The sequence below is a fragment of the Delphinus delphis genome, chromosome 3 (genome assembly GCF_949987515.2).
Source record: "Delphinus delphis chromosome 3, mDelDel1.2, whole genome shotgun sequence".
NCBI classification, from domain to species: Eukaryota; Metazoa; Chordata; class Mammalia; order Artiodactyla; family Delphinidae; genus Delphinus; species Delphinus delphis.
Window position 1 is genome coordinate 5631742 of NC_082685.1, and position 16746 is coordinate 5648487.

At 56.6% G+C, this 16746-nt stretch overlaps 1 protein-coding gene across 1 annotated transcript in view; it reads right to left on the reverse strand.

The window, feature by feature from the left end:
* Positions 1-16746, reverse strand: part of PTPRS (protein tyrosine phosphatase receptor type S) — a 64280-nt gene that overhangs the window by 46533 nt on the left and 1001 nt on the right. Inside the window, exons 2-4 of the mRNA XM_060007524.2 lie at positions 10886-11031; positions 10172-10313; positions 3857-4045 (exon numbers count right to left, since the gene is read on the reverse strand). Of these exons, the coding sequence (XP_059863507.1) occupies positions 3857-4045; positions 10172-10313; positions 10886-11031 (477 nt within the window). The remainder of the gene's footprint in view (positions 1-3856; positions 4046-10171; positions 10314-10885; positions 11032-16746) is intronic.

Genomic DNA, 16746 nt, shown 5'->3' on the forward strand with positions numbered 1-16746 from the left:
GGTGGCGAGGAGAACACATGTGGAGGGGGGCCTGGGGCAGCCCCCCGTGGAGCCTGGGGGGCTGGGCGGGCGGTGAGAGAGAGTGTGAGTGGGTGGGTGGGTGAGGAAAGAGCCTCTTACCTCGGATCGGAGTGCTTTCTGTAAGGGAAGCAGAGAGAGTCAGGTGAATGTCAGAAGGCAGTCCTGGCGGGGCCAGGGGGCCCCAGGGAGGCGGGGCTGGGCCACGAGCCAGGCCTGAACACTCTGTCCCCGGGGGCTGGGAGGGGGCGCTGAGGCAGCCCTGGGCCTACAAACCCTGCAGGCCTTGCTGAGGAAGAATCAGGAGGGCTTCCCATAGGAGGCAAGAATCTCCTGGGGAAGGAGGGGCTGAGTCTAGAAGCCCCTCTGGACTGGCCTGAGGGGCGTGGCCATGCCCCAGGGAGGTCCATGGCCTCGCCTGGCCCTGTGGGCTGCCTTTCTTCTGGGTCGAGGGAGGGAGGTCCACGACCTCCCCTCCTATTCCTTCTCGGGAGGGTCACGGAATGATGGGGGTCTCAGGAGTCTTGTTAGAGAAGGGGGAGAGGGGTTAGCGCCCCAGGGCTGGGCATTAATAAAGCAAAGGGAAGGTGTTACAAACAGGCCAAGTAGGAGGGACAGGGGAGGGCAGTGAAAGGGGATGGAGGGCAGAGGGAGGGCCCTGCAGCCTCCTTAATGTCCAAAAGGAAAAGAGGAAGAGAACGATCTATGTGTCTATATGGGCGCTGGGGGCTGGGACACCTCAGGAGACCAGAAATGGTGGTGCCGGGCTAGAGTTTCCCACCCTCTGCTCATCTTCCCAGGGGAGATCTGGGCCCCCTCCCTCTCTGCTGAGGACCTGGGCACCCTAAGGCCAGGGCAGGGAAGCCGCCGAGGGTAAGAAAACACAGCTCTTTCTGTCTGGCCCAGGCCCGTTTTGCAGATGGACAAACTGAGGCCCACAAGGGGCCAAGGAACTGTCATGCCATGAGTCAGAGGCAGGGGTGAGCCTTGAACCCAGCTCTCCAGCCTCCCAGGCTGGGGCCCCTCTAGAACTTTAGGGGGGCCCTATATTATCTCTTACAAAATCCCCAACCTAATGGGGCCACTCCCCCTCTTCACACGGAGGGAGGGGAGACAGGAGGAAGGAGGGGAATTTGCCTAAGGCTGCACCATGGAGAGCGAAAATCTGGGTCAGTGGGAATCTAGGTCAGCTCTGGCTCAGGCTGTTTTGCTACACTTGGACCTATCACCATAGTCCAAGTGACAGAAGGCAAAGGCCAAAGGACAGAACTTCCCAAGATGGCCAAATAGCCCACGGCCACTATGTTGGGAGGAAAAGATACTATACCTCTTGGGTATGAAAGGTGGTTTTGCCTTCTACTCCGAGGAAGATGAGAAGTTACTATCACGGGCCAATATTAGTCATTCTTACCTTAGTAAGAATTAGCCCAGCAAGTTGGATTCAGGGGACTTAGGCTGGGCTGGGAAAAGAGGACGAGATACACCCAGTACTAGCCCAGCTGGAACATTCCTCCCTCTCCCTAGATCCAGCCCGCAAACTTCCGTAATTTCACATTTTCCAGCAGTGTCAAGGCCCAGAATGGGGCAGGGGGTGCCGTATGTGCAAAGCTCCACTAGCCCCTCGTGGTCTTGTCTTTTTTCCTCTTTTCCTTTTGGGCTCCTCTCTCTGCAGCCCCCGGGTGTCCGGATGGGGAGGGCTAGGTGGTCAGGGGCAGGGGGGCGGGTGGGGGGAGACGTTAGTAAACATGCCACGTGGAGTGGGTCACAGTTACTGTCACAGTGGCCGTTAGTCTGAGGGGAGGGGACGGGAAGGGGGGACACGGTGGGGGGGGGCGTTAGTTGTTGACGTGGTGAAGAAATTAAACTTACCAAAGGTTTCTGAACGTTTACAACGGAGGGACAAGAAAAGAGAACAGGAACATTAACGGGTGGTTATGCAGAAGCCTGTATCCTCGTGGGTGCGGGAGGGGAGGTCAGAATAATGAGCAGATTGATTACAATTTTCTTTTTTTTCCTTTGGCCGTGCTGTGCGGCTCGTGGGACCTTAGTTCCCCGACCGGGGATCGAACCCGCGCCTCCTGCAGTGGAAGCTCGGAGTCTTAACCACCAGACCACCAGGGAAGTCCCTTGATCATGATTTTTAAAGCAGCTGATGTTCACTGAGCACTTGCTATATGCCAGGCAGCCGGTCAGGGGCCCCTCACAGAAACGCTGGGGAATAGGCACGGTTTAGGAGGATGCTGAGACCCAGGGGATGGGGCGCCGAGGTCCACACTCTTAGTCATTTCATTATATTGGGGCGACAATGGTGGAAACCAGCAGAGAAGCAACTGGATCCCGAAGGTTGCCATCGCTGCTCCAGCTGAACCCCCCAAGCTGCAAACACCCTCAGACGGGGCGGGACGGGGAAGGCTACGTCTCTCCCCAGTGCGAGGTCCAGGTCTCTCCCGGGAAGAAATTCTGGGCTTAACATCTGCCCCTTTTCAGGGTTTGGGTCTTTGCTGAGGGAAGGAGAAAGCAGAGGATGGGCAGACAGGACTCCTCAGAGGACGGGACTGGGCAGTGAGTGGGGGGGGGAGGGGCGCTGAGAATGATGGTGTGGCCTTCAGGCAGGGGTGGCTCCAGGGCGGGGCCCTCAGAGGAAGGGGAGAGAGAAAAGAGAGGGTGCACCAACACGTGTCCATGTGACTGAAACATGCGTAAGTGCCCGTGGGCACAGCCCGACCACACACGTGTCCGCACCCACAAGGACCAGCCTGAGACGTGCACACGGAAGGGACTGTCACGCGGATACACGTGTGACAGAGACACACGTGGACGAGCTCTGCTATGTGGGGTGGGGAGGCAACCCTGATAGCACAGCCTGCGTGTGCCCACAGATGCGGAGCAGGTCAGGACACACAGGGAGCCCGGACACACACACGCGGACGTTCGTGAGGCAGTAAGACAGCCGACACGAGGCACACACAGCCCCCCAGAGAGATGGACCCACAGACAGGGGCACAGAGGTGCTGTGCTAAGACACGATGGTGGAAGTGCCTGGCCCCAAGGCGGCCAAGGCCTTGTGCTCTGTCCAAGGCTCCCCTGTCCCGGCCGGGGCCTGGACAAACAGGCTGGACTGCCTGTCCGTGCCCCATCACGTCCTTACTGCTTCAGTCTTGGAGACACTCTCTCCCTGCAGCCCTCTACGGCTCCCCAGTACCTTACCTGTCTATGCCCACTATCTCCTCTGGAGACACCCACTGCTTCAGCACTGGAAATACTCTCTTGCCTTTGCCTTATGCTCCCCTCTACTCCTACCTGTCTGGACCCCATTATATCCTCACTGGACAAGTCTACTGCTTTAGCACAGAAGATACCCTCCCTCTGCCACCTTCCATGGCTCCCCATCACCTCTGCCTGTCTGTTCCCCGACTGTGTCCCCACTGTTGGGGCACTGTAGACACCCACCCTCCTCTGTGGGTTTCCATCACCCGCAACTATCTGTGCCTCATTAGGACCCCACTGCTTGGGTACTGGAGACCCTCTGCCCCTGCGGCCTCTGCAGCTGCCCATCGTTGTACATATCTGGGTCCATTATATCTCCATGCAGGCACTGAAGAACTCTCCCCCTACCATCCGCCATAGCTCCCCATTACCCCTGCCCGTCTATATCCTATCACATCCCCACTGGTTCAGCTCTGAAGACACTTTCTCCCCCAATACCAATGCCCTCCGTGTCTGCGCATCCGCTCTGCCTTTCTGTCCTCCATCTGTCCCCAGGGCTTGGGCCCTGGGATGCCGCCCTCCCCCCTCCCCCCTCTGTGGCTCCCGCACCCTCCTGGCCGCCTGTGCTCACCTGACCGCAGCTGCTTGATGCGTCCATCGCTGGCACTGGGGTCCACAGGCAAGAAGTCCTTGAACCAGGTGATCTCGGGGTCAGGGTTGCCACTCGCAGCACAGAGCATGGTAGCTGTCCGTGTCCGCTCTACCACCTTCAGCTGGGGGCCCATGTCGATGTTGGGGAAACCAGGGGGCAGCTGGTCCTCTGAGGGTGGAGACGGGAAAAACAAAGCAGAGGCCCAGTTGTCACAAGTCCATGCCACCAGGGGGGGCTCCGGGACGGGCCCCGGGTCCAGCCCCTGCCTGGCTGGGTGACCTCCCTGTAGCCTGTTTCTTTCTCTGTCTGTGAGAAAGACCCGTCTCATGTCGGGGAACTGTTGGGAGGACATCAGGGCTAGACCAGTACCTCTGACCCGGGGCGATCCTGCCCCCAGGGGACACTGGGCCATGTCTGGGGACACCTGTGGTTGTCACTCCTGGCATTGAGTCGGTGGGCCCAGGGATACAGCTCCACCCCTCCCAGCGCCTAGGACGGCCCTGCAGAGGATGATCCAGCCCTGATGTCAGCAGCGCAGAGGCTACAAAACCCTTGGGTTACTTTACAGCGGCCGGAAGGAGCTTTTCGGAATGTAAATGGTACCACACCGCCCCCCCGCTGCCAGTGGCCCCCACCACCCTCTGGAGGAACCCAGCCTCCTTGCCCGACGCTGGCCCCCGCCGGCCTCGGCTGCCCCGTCGCACGCCAGCCTCACACTTCTCGCTCTCTCCATCCAGCCTCACCAGTCATCTTGGTCCCCAAAGTCATCACGCCCCCTCCTGCATCACCCCTGGGCATCCACGTCACCTCGGGCTAGCTCGTGGCCCCAAGTTATAAATCCTCCTGGGGACTTCCCTGGCGGTCCAGTGGTTAGGACTCCATGCTTCCACTGCAGGGAGCATGGGTTTGATCCCTGGTTGGGGAACTAAGATCCTGCATGCCGCAAAGCATGGCCAAAATAATAACAATAATCATAAAAAGTTCTCCTGGACTCCAGAACATCCAAGTGTCAAACTCCATGGATCGTGATGTATCCGCGTCTCCGCCATGTCCCTACCACCCCATGCAGGTCCTGGCACACAGCAGGTGTGCCTACTACTGAGCCCGTGCTCTAGAGCCCACAAGCCACAACTACCGAAGCCCATGTGCCACAACTACTGAAGCCCATGTGCCACAACTACTGAGCCCACGTGCCACAACTACTGAGCCCACGTGCCACAACTACTGAGCCTGCGTGCCACAACTACTGAAGCGCGTGTGCCTAGAGCCCGTGCTCCGCAGCAAGAGAAGCCACCGCAATGAGAAGCCCGCGCACCTCAACGAGGAGTAGCCCCCCGCTCGCCTCAACTAGAGAAAGCCCGCGCGGAGCAACGAAGACCCAACAGCCAAAGATAAATAAATTTAAAACAAAAATTTAAAAAACAAAAAGAGTGGATATACGTATTTGTATAACAGATACACTTTGCTGTACAGCTGATACTAATACAACACTGTAAGTCAATTATATCCCAATAAAAAATTTTTTTAAAAAAAGAAGAAGAATGTGGTTCTGGCCTGAGGCGATGGGGCGGGTGGCCTTCGTTCATGTAATTTGCACATCGCACCATGGGCTCCATGGCCTGACTCAGCTGGAGTTGATGCCAGGGTGGGGTACGCAGCTCATCAGCCTCCCACCAGGTCCCACCCCCTCTTGCACCTTTGCCCTCCCCCTCCAGCACCTGGACTCCTGGATCCTTTTGCTCTCACCCCTAAAACCCCCAGCTCTGGTCTGGCCTGTCATCTCCAGTGGACAAAGGGTCCCCTGGGGTAGGGCAGGCTTCCTCAGCTAAAATTAAAACAGCCACTAGCCCCCTTGTTATGGGCTGAAATGTGTACCTCCCCCCTCCTCCAATACATAGGTTGAGGCCCTAACCCTCGGGACCTCAGAATTAGATTGTATTTGGAGACAGTCTTTAGAAAGGTCATTAAGTCAAATGCGGTATTAGGGCGACCCTCATCCAACGCGACTGGTGTCCTCATAAGAGGAGATTAAGAACACACAGAGTGGAGACCATGTAAAGACCCAGGAGAAGACGGCTGTCTCTGAGGCAAGGAGAGAGGCCTCAGAAGGAACCAACCCTGCCGACACCTTGATCTAGGACCTCCAGCCTCCAGACTGAAAAAAACATGTGATGTAAGCCGCCCAGACGGTGGTACTTTGTCAGAGCAGCCCTAGCAAACTAACACAGTCCCTGCCCCACCCCTGATGGACAAGTGACAAAAAAGTGATCGCCCGCAGGGCTGATGAGACCGAGGAGAGACAGGCCTGCGAGTCCACAGCTGGCAGGAATGTTCGTTGGTACAGCGGGACCAGAAGGGGTGAGTTGGTACCATCCACCTGAGACCCCCCGAGCCCTCAGCTCAGCGGCTGGCTCCCCAGGCCCGTGCACTCAAGTAGGAAGGCAGAGGGATGCCTGAGGCACCGAGAGTAACGGGAAAATGTTGGCGACAATCTAAACACCTGTCAACAGAGACCTGGGCCATCTATGGATGGGTCCCCAAAACAAGCAGAAGGAATCGCCTTACAGACAGATTCGTAACAAACTCCAAGATGCATTCCTAAGTGGACAGAGTTCAGTGTGAAAGATGTGTAGACCAAGGATCAAAAACTACAGCCCCTGGGACTTCCCTGGTGGCGCAGTGGTTAAGAATCCGCCTTCCAATGCAGGGGATGCGGGTTCGATCCCTGCTAGGGGAACTAAGATCCCACATGCTGCGGGGCAACTAAGCCTGTGTGCTGCAACTGAGCCTGTGTGCTCTGGAGCCCACACGCCGCAACAAGAGAGAAGCCCGTGCACCGCAATGAAAGATCCCGTGTGCTGCAACTAAGACCCGGCGCAGCCAAATTAATTAACTCATTAATTAAAAGAAAACAGAAACAAAAAACTACAGCCTCTGGGCCAAACCTGGGGCCCCGCTTGTTTTTGTTGATAAAGTTTTATTGGTGCATGGCCACGTCCATTGGTTTCCTCATCGTCTACACGGCTTGCCTGAACTGAGAAGTTGCAAGAGACGCTGTCTAGCCCGCAGAGTCAAAAATATTTACTCTGGTGTTTTATAAAAGAAGCCTGCTGCCTCTTGGTAAAGATAAAGCTGCTATTTGCGTAAAAAGGAAATAGTAAATGTTTATTTGCTTACAAATGCCCGGGAGGGGCACCGGGCATGGTGGGTGTGTTGGGGGAGGGACAGGGGGCTGGGAAGAGGTGGGCCAGAGGCCACCATGTGGGGAGGGAACAGAGACCCAAGTACATGGAAGGGGCAGGAGGCCAAGACGGGGTAAGGGAGAGCCTGGCCGGGGCACCATCACCTGTGTCCCCAGTTAAACAAGAGAGCTGTGGTTCCGGCCCAGGCAGGGGTCGCTTCGTAGAGGAAGACGGCCCCAGTCCCAAGTCCTGGGCACTATGTACCAGGCCCTGTAAGGTAGCTTTCTGTGCCCACCTCTGAGATGGGATCTATTTCACAGAGGGGGAAACTGAGGCTCAAACACATGCGTACCTGCCCGGGTCATACAGCCAGGACACAGCAAGGCTGGGATTTGAACCCAGGCCGGGCTAAGCCTGGAGGAAGCTGGGTGTGGCCGGCATCTGCAGAACCCCCAAGCCAGGCCTGGACCTGTGGGGTCGGATGGGGTGGCTGGATCCTGTCTGAGCTCGTTCCACACCCAGTTTGTTCTTCCCGGCCCGAGGCCTGGACCACCTCATGCATGGTTCTGATTGGCTACTGATGACGTCACCGGAGGTTCGGGCCAAGACAACTGGGCCTCAATTCTTGGTGCTCAAAGCTGGCCCAGGCGTGCTGGGGGCTGGGTCTGCTGGTGTCCCTCCGTGCACCCGTTTCCTCTGTGTGTGTGTGTGTGTGCGTGTGTGTGCGTGTGTGCGCACGGGTGCACGAGTGTGCATGCGTGCTCACCCACGTATGCACCCGCACCCCACGCGTGTCCACACATGAGCACTTCCTGGGTGCGTGCAGCCCCGCGAGGGGCCCCCGTGAGTGCCTGTGGGCGGCAGCCAGCCAGGGTGGGGGAGGCCGCGGCCGCCTGACGTTACCGAGAGCTCCTAATTAAACAAAAATGTTCATCGAGTACCACATTGTGCCTGATTCCTCGGAGTTTAATTAAAACAGCAGCGCGGGAGGTGTGAGCAGGGTCCACAATCAGATGGCAGCGGAGGAAGGGAAGCTGGGGGTGCTGGGCCCGGCAGCCCAGACCTTCCCGCTCAGCCGCGGGGGGGTGTGGGGGGGTGTCCCTGGGGATCGGGGCGCGGGGGGCGGGGCGGCCCGAGGCGGGGGAGGCAGGGGGCACAGGCGTTCTGGGTCAAACGCTCTGGGCTGGGCGCCCAGCCCAAGCGCCACGTCTTTCTAGGCGGCCCGAGAACAGAGAGATGCCAAGGGTCTTGTTGGGGGAGGCGGAGAACGGAGATGTGTCTTTCCCAGACTCCCAGAGACTGTGCGGTTAATAGATTCACAGCGTGTCCTTTTAACTCTCTGAGCGCTTACAAAGGAGGCTGGCACAGTGGGGGGGGCGGGGCGGGAGGCGGGCTGTTCCTGAGAAAGGTCAGGGCAAAAATATCTGCTGGGAAGAGGCGGGGGCGGGCTGGGGCGGGTGGACTCCTCCCCTTCCCTCCTCCTCCCTCAATCCGCCAGCAGGATGGGCTCCAGGACACACACACAATGAAACTATGAGGCCTCTTGTTAAAAAATTACTAGGAATTTCCAGGCGGTAACGGCAGGGCTTTCTGAGGGCGGTCGCACACCAGGGTCTGGGACCACGTGCCCCTGGGGCCAATGTGACAGCTCCTCCCAGAGCTCCAAGCTGACCGTGGCCCCACTGCCTGGGAGGACATGGGATGACTCCCAAGCTGGGAGCCGCGTGTGGGGGCCACCTGCCCCCAATGGCTGGCAGTGGCTTGTACTTTTTTTTTTTTTTCCTTTTGTCCATGCCGCGCAGCATATGGGATCTTAGTTCCCTGACCAGGGATCCCGCATCCCCTGCAGTGGAAGCGCAAAGTCTTTAACCAATGGACCACCAGGGAAGTTCCAAGTGGCTTCTACTTAGAGATCAGACAGGGTCAGGGTGCCCCTGTAGGCGACAGGCAGAATCCACCTACCTACCCACCCACCTGACAGCTGCAGTATGGCTGGTGGCAGCTGTCTTGTCACCACCAGAATAACAACGACAGTAATAATAATATCAGATCGGTAGAATCAACCAAATGCTTGTTCCCCTCGTGGCACCATGCTGGTCCCCCACTTGTATCTAGTTCTGAAACAATCCCTTGTGGTGAACATCATTATTATCCCACTTTGGAGGTGAGGACACTGCAGCTCAGAGAGGTTCATTAACTTGCCCAAGGTCACAAAGCTACGGAGGGGCAGTGCCAGGATGCGAACTCAAGTTGCGGGCCCCTGGGTTAAAACCGCCTTGCAAGGGAGAAGGCAGCAGGGAGCAGCTGGGGTCGGGGGCAGGCGGGTTTGTGGTGAGACTGTCTGAATGATACTGGTTTACGATAAGGAAGCCATTTCCTGGTCCCTAGCCCACCTGAATGAGGCCAGCAAGAAGCCCACAGGAAGGATCTGTGTGAATCTATGAGGAGGTGATATTTAGCTGTTTCTGCCTAGCCAGCCTTCTATTCCTCCTTTGTTTCTTTAAGGGAACCACCCCTTACTGACCCCATCTACTTGACTCCAAGGAAGACTCTGCCGATCAGAGTATTTGTTCCTCCAGACACAGTGACCAGCTCAGGGATGGTCATCTGACCCAAGCTGGGCCAACGAACAGCAACGGTCCTGGGTCATTCAGTCCAGGGGGCCCCGGAGCCTGGGGCTAATGGGGGGAATCTCACTAAGGATACCGTTGATAGGGAACAAAACAAACCCAGAGGCAGAAAGTGAACTCTGAGAACATCATGTGAGCTCCCGGATCCAGCTGAACCTGAAGCTCGTCTACTCCACAGAGATTTTAATTACATGAACCAATGAATTCTCAATTTGAGTTGGATCTGCCTCTTGTAATCAGAAGAGCACGATTAAGATGACAAATGAAGATGACTCTAGTCCCTTAACACTCTTCTTTTCGGCAAACTCAGTAAATTCCTACCAGAAGGCTCTGGGCCCCAGTTGTATTGCAGGCTAAAAAAAGGAGATCAAGGTCCCCCCCAAAGAGAAAATCCAAAGCAAGACTTTCATGAATCCCTTTGGTATTTGTCCCCAAAGTCCAGGCCCCAGGTCCTCCCCGACCCACCCCGGGGAGCCCAATACCTCGGAGGACAGTGAGCTTGGCATGGACGGTGATCTCCCCGACTGAGTTCTGGGCCACACACTCGTACACGTTCTCATCCCGGGGTGTCCGGAGTGGCTGGATCCTCAGCACGGCCCCTGCACTCCCATCAAACTCGATCGTCTGCCATGGGTAGGGGACAAAGGTCAGGGTGAGGCTGGGGTCCCAGGCGTGAACAGGAGAGGAGCTGGGGGCTGTACACACATGTGTGTATACATCCATGTAAAGATGGTGGAGGCAGAAAACGGTCTGTACAAGTAAAGGGTATTGTGCATAAGTGGGTGTGTGACACTCGCACGTAAGTCTGGTGACAGGCATGCAAAGGCATGCTGGACGTGGAAATGTGTGTGTCTGACCATATACTTGTGCACAGAGTTGTGAGTTCCCTTCTGTGTGCAGTGGTGAGATAAGATTCAGAGAGGGCAGGGAGTTGCTTGAGGCCACACAGCACAAAGGTGGCAGAACAAGCGAGCCTGAAGGGCCCTCATGGGGCACATGGTGGGGGGGTGCATGTGGCAGAGAGTGGGTGGGAGAAGAGAAGGGACCTGTCTGGAGAGGGTGCCTGCCCTGACTGCCCGTGCTCCATCTGGGGAATGTTTCTGGGACAGCTTCTGTGGCTGAGCTGCCGTGGCCCCGTCCAGGGGTGGGGCCGGTCCTCAGCTGTCTCCCCTCGCCTCCCCCCCTCCCCGACTCACCTCAAAGCGCTGCGAATTGACCTTCTTGCCCTTCTTGTTCCAGGTCACGCGTGGCTTGGGATCTCCCGTGGCCTGACACACAAAGGAGGCCACGCCCCCTGACACGCCAATCTGGTCCTTGGGTTCTTTGATGAACCTCGGGGGCTCTGGGGAGAGAGCAGGAAGCGGAGGGGCTCTGGTGGGCCAGGGCATGTGACAAGGACCCTATGGGGCCAGGTAAACATGCCCTCCATCCTCTGTCCGGACACAGAGATACCATGTGGGCCCCACAGGAGGGCTGGAGAGAAGAAGAAATGATACCACTGCCCCCTGTGGGCACCCCGGGCCCTGCCCAGCACCTCCACCCCCCGACCCGGATACAACTGCCACACATACTCACACGAGGACACACCTCACGTGGGCACACCTGCTCAGACCCAGTGCCACAGGGGAAGGTGAGAGGGGATACCCCTGAGACTTCAGGGTCCCTAAATTCAGCCCCTGAAGGCCCTCAGTAGTGACCAGCCAAACTATGGAGGGTCCTTGATCTTAAAAAGACTTGGGAGGAGAGAACTTGGTCTCATCAATCCCTGATGGGACATGTGGGGAGACTGAGGCATCAAACAGGGAAGCAGAGGGGGTGACCAAGGGACCTGAGGTCAGAGCCAGACCAGAGATCGAACCCAGGGCTCCAGCCTCTTCATCTGGGGGAGGTGTCCAAACACAAGGAGTCAGAGCTGGAGGCCAGAGCTGAAAATGGGCGATCGGATGCTGCCAACCTCTAGAGCAAGTGCTTATTGAGCGCCTACCGTATGCGGATGGTGTACACTCAGCAACAGCACATCCTTCCGACACTGCTGGGGGACAGAGCCACCATGATCCTCATTTCACACTCGAGAAAACCAAGGCACACACCAGGCAAGGCACTTGCTTCGACACAGCCAGCCAGTGGCTGAGCGGGGATTTGAACTGGGCTGGTCCTGTGCCCCCCATCCTTTGCCCCTCATGATGATCTGATGTGCTAAGTCTCCCCAGGAAAGTCTCAAGTGGGAGCTACTATGTCTTTGATGCCTACACAGCCTCAGCTCCGCACGCTCCGCACGTGGAACAGGCTACAGTACCTGAGAGTTCATTAACATTGTCCTCTTTTTTTATTGACTTTTCACAGTAACCTCTGAATCGCCCAAAGGGATACTGGATTTCCATCCACAGTAATTGCTACAATGTAGCCCATAAAATGAATTCAGTTACTTCTGAGAGTTTTACTGACAGACCCAAGGGCTGCAACATACTTACAAGGTCCTGAGGGAAACAACCTACATATCCAACAAAACAACAAAAGGGGATGATTAAATGAACACTGGGCCACCCACTAAGTGGAATACTATGCAGCTGTAAAAAGGGACAAGAATGCTTTTGTAACGAACTTCTAGGACAGGAACAGCAAGATACACTATGAAATGGACAAAAAGTGAGGGGTAAAAAGTATAGTCAATGCTCCTGTTTGTGTGATGAGAAAAATGAAAATGGGGAAAGTGTGTGTGTGTGTGTGTGTGTGTGTGCGTGTGCACGCACAGAAACAACAGCTGCCTCTGGGAGGAGAAAGCAGGTGGCTGGACACAGGGGAAAGAAGGCTTCATACCCTGGTAACTTTTTTACATTTAGAACTATTTGAAGATAAATTGAAATTATTATTTTTGTAAGGTTTGAATAGAAAGGTGAGCCAATTAGAGAAATATATTAAGTAAGTAAAAGTTTGGGCTCTGAGGAGAGGCAGAGAGAGGATGAACAACGCAAGCTTGAGCAAGGCCAGGCCTCCGAGCACTGAGCCACTCAGGTTCACCTAGAAAGTTCTGGCTGCTCAGAAGTGCCGAGAAGTTCAAGGAGGCCTCAGCTTCCAAGTCTGGGTGCCACAGAGCCCAATTTCTCCCATCTGTGACTCAGGCTGGGCTTTGAACAAAAGAGAGTCCCCGTCTCAGCGCCTTGACTGGCCTCACCTCCCTCATTCCAGGCTGTGCTCCCATTGATATGACCATGTAAGTCTACACTGGCCACCTCCCTGGAAAATCAGCAGACCCACTGCATGCAGGCATCAGTGGGCTCACTCAAAGCCTGTGTATCTTACTGGGGAAGTGATTGTTGATTCCACTGTACAGATGGGATTGTACAGATTCTGGGAGTTTAATGAGCTTGCATGACGTCACACAGCTCAGAAATGACAGCAACAGGGCTGGATCCTGGGTCTATCAGTCCCCAAGCCCACGTCTTCTGTTCCTCTCAGCTCCAGGCCCTGAGCCTGATTTCGATGTTTTTGCTCCACGCTGAGCCCTGGACTGGGCCTGCCTCTCTGGCTCTGCCTTGCCTGGGTTGCCCCTCCTACAGGAATGGTGACTGGGGCCATGTGGGTCCCCAGCCAAGGTCATGGGGGGAAGTCTCTGTGGTCAGGTCAGGAATCTCGCTTCTGAGAAAAATCCTCCCTGGGGAGCCACTGGAAGGAAGGGCAGAAGCGGGCTGCAGGGAGCGAGAAGCATCCAGCTGCCTTTTTATGACTCGGAGCCGGGAAGACACCCCGAGCACCCTCCAATCCGGGAAACGAGACACCATGGGAGCCCGTGCTGTCCCTCCTCCTCTCTTCATCTGGCGGCTTCAACCTCAGCTCAGCCAGCACCTCCCCCAGGGAGCCTTCTTGGATTACCACTGGCCGGGTCAGGACCCCCTCTGTCCCCATCCTTCCATGGGCGCCCCCTTCCATCACGGCCTGATCACACTGGGTTGAAATACTTGGTTATGTGCCACCTGGCAAGGTGGGCATGAAACAGACCCCACTCTTTGGGACCCCACCACACCACTTCTCTGTGTCCGGTGACCCCTGAAAAACTGGGGCTTTGAACCTTGATGCTTGCCTAATACTGGGCCCAATGAAGCTGCCCCCTCGCTCCCTGGCGCCCCCTCGCTGCAGGGCAGACGCCTCTCAGCTTACCTCCAGGCAGCTCTGGGATCCCAGCCAGCCCGGAAGAGCTTTCTCCGTCCGCTGCATCCCCCATTAGAATATTTCTTGCAGATGCTTAGATTCTCTCATTTGGACAAACCCTCCCTTCTTCTTCTTGGCAAAGGGGCCCCAGACATAAGAAAGACACACTGGGGTATGGCCGCAGCCTGTGGCAAGCAAGTGCTCCTTTTGTGCTGGGCCTGTTCTCACACCCAGCTCTCTTCTGAGACTCAGAAAGGGTGAGCGACTGGCCCCCAGTCACCCAGCTTGTGGCGGGCAAGAGCTAAGATTCCAACCTGGTCCTATTAGGCTCCCAAAGCCTTGCAAATAGTACACCCGATATACAGGGTTGTGGGTCTTCAGTGATGGAGAGCACCCGGGGTGTTCCTGTTTCTTAGATGAAGAGACCGAGGTTCAGAGTGGCGATGCCAACAGCGCAGAGCCTGGGAAGGGCTTGGCCTGATTTCTGTTTTTCCATTTCAGATTTTGCAGAGAAAAATCTGGTGCCAGAGCTGGAGACCCACCCACCAGTCCCCTCCAACCCAGCCTGGACTGGCCGCACAGCACCCTGGGAAGGCCCCACAGGACCAGAAGCTGTTTTTAGGGCAGAAATCACTCCTCTTGGTGCTGGATGGTGGACACATCAGCTGCCTGCCCGGGCTCTCTACCACCTGACAGCCCCCACCCGAATGGTTTCCTGAGGACCTGGGCTACTCCTTGAAGCTGGCAGTGCCAATCACGGTGCCCACAGCCCCTCTGCTGGCCCCCAGATGACAGGGTTCCTGCTAAACAGACCACCTCCTGGGGTCAAGATGCCCCAGCTTTGGGGACGGAGACCTGGGTTTGAGTCTAGGCCACTACCAACACCTAAAGGGATACAGTACTAACAATTCCAGGGGAAATCCCTGGCGGTCCATTGGTTAGGACTCCGCACTTCCACTGCAGGGGGCATGGGTTCGATCCCTGGTCAGGGAACTAAGATCCCACATGCTACACGCAGTGTGGCCAAAAAAAAAAAGAATTTCAGGGCTCACTGAGGGAGCATCCACGGAGCTAGCCCCGGCTACGTGCCCCGTGCTGATAGCCTGGGTCACGCTCCCTCATGGCTCACCTGGACCACTGCAGTCTCCTCTGCCCTGGCATCCCCCCATCCTGTCCTCCCCAGCCTCAAGTCTGTCCTCCCTCAGCAGCCAGAGGGCACCTGTGAGCACCTCAGTCAGGACCTGCCCCTCCTCTGCCCACAGCCCTCCAGGGCTCCCACCTCCCTGGGGTACAAGCCACGTCCTCTCTGCTGCCCACAAGGCCCTGCACGACCTGCCCCGTCCCCTCCCTGCCCTCCCCTCCTCCCTCTCTCCCCCTCGCTCACTCTGCTCCAGACACACAGGCCTCCTCACTGTTCCTCCAACACACCAGGCACAGTTCTGCCCCAGGACCTTTGCACAGGTTATGCCTTCTGCCCAGGACACCTTCCCCCTAGACATGCATGGGGTGCACTCCTCAGCTCCTTTAGGTCTCTGTTCAGATGTCATCTCCTTGGTGTGACCTTCCCCGATGCCCTCCCACCCATTTGAAATGCAGCCCCTAAACCTCCACTCATGCTCTCATCTCCCTTCCTGTTTATCTTGCTCCCGGGCACATCCACCATCCAGCACACTCGGTGTCTCTCCCTCAAGATTATCAGCTCCAAAAGGGGGTGGGGGGTTTCCCTGGTGGCGCAGTGGTTGGGAGTCTGCCTGCCGATGCAGGGGACGCGGGTTCGTGCCCCGGTCCAGGAGGATCCCACATGCCGCGGAGCGGCTGGGCCCGTGAGCCATGGCCGCTGAGCCTGCGCGTCCGGAGCCTGTGCTCCGCAACGGGGGAGGCCACAGCAGTGAGAGGCCCGCATATCACAAAAAAAAAAAAAAAAAAAAAGGGGGGGGGGTGGGATATCTGTTTTGTCTCGCAGGTCTAAACCAGTGCCTGGCGCACAGAAGGTGCTTATGAAAAACCCACTGAATGAATGAGAGCACAGCCCCACCCATGGTCACACGATAGAGCAAGGATTCGAACTCAGGACAGGATAGCCTCCAAACTCTGGGATCTCTACCCCCTCCTCACAATGGTCACTTTGCAGCCTCAGTTTCCTCACCTGTCAATGGGAATGATCTCAGCATCCTGCCCAAGGCTGCACTGGAGCAAGATGTCAAAGTCGTAAATATATGATTTATTCCACTAGTGTAAGTTCAATCAGTGGTGGGCACGTGGGGGTACCATCGAGGGGATGGGGCCAGGGATGCTACTCCGCACCCCACAGTGCCCAGGACGGCCCCCCACTCCCTGAGAATGCTCTGGCCCCGACCTCAGCAGTGCCGAGGGCAGGGGAAACCCTGCGTTAAGTGAATGAATGAAAAGCTGAAACTGCTCAGCCCTCGGCCCACTATTCCCACTGCAAGGAATAGAGCACAGAAGACACAGGCCCTGGGAGGTGACCAGATGGATCGCAGCCCAGGCACGCCTGGCTGTGTGGGGTGATGGGTAGCAACCCGGGCTCTGGCGCCAGGCAGACTGGCCGATTCCTCGCTGTAAAACGTAACCTCACTGTGCCTCAGTTTCCCCATCTGTACAATGGGGGTGGGGAGAATAGCCTCCATCTCATCAGGTGGTGGTGGCTGATGTGAATGTGTTAGGCAATTACTACAAAATAATATAAAAACGAGAAAAAGCACGGATGGACGAGGCAGGTGTGTATGTCTCTGGTGTTCTCACCCAGGGGCAATAATTACCATGCTCGCGGTAACCCGGGATTGTGGACCTACTGTGTGCAAGCAGCGTGCAGGGGCTTATCGTGTGTCCTTGTCCCAGGAATGCTGGGAGATGAATGATGCCGAGTTTCATTCTGTCAAGGTAGAAATGG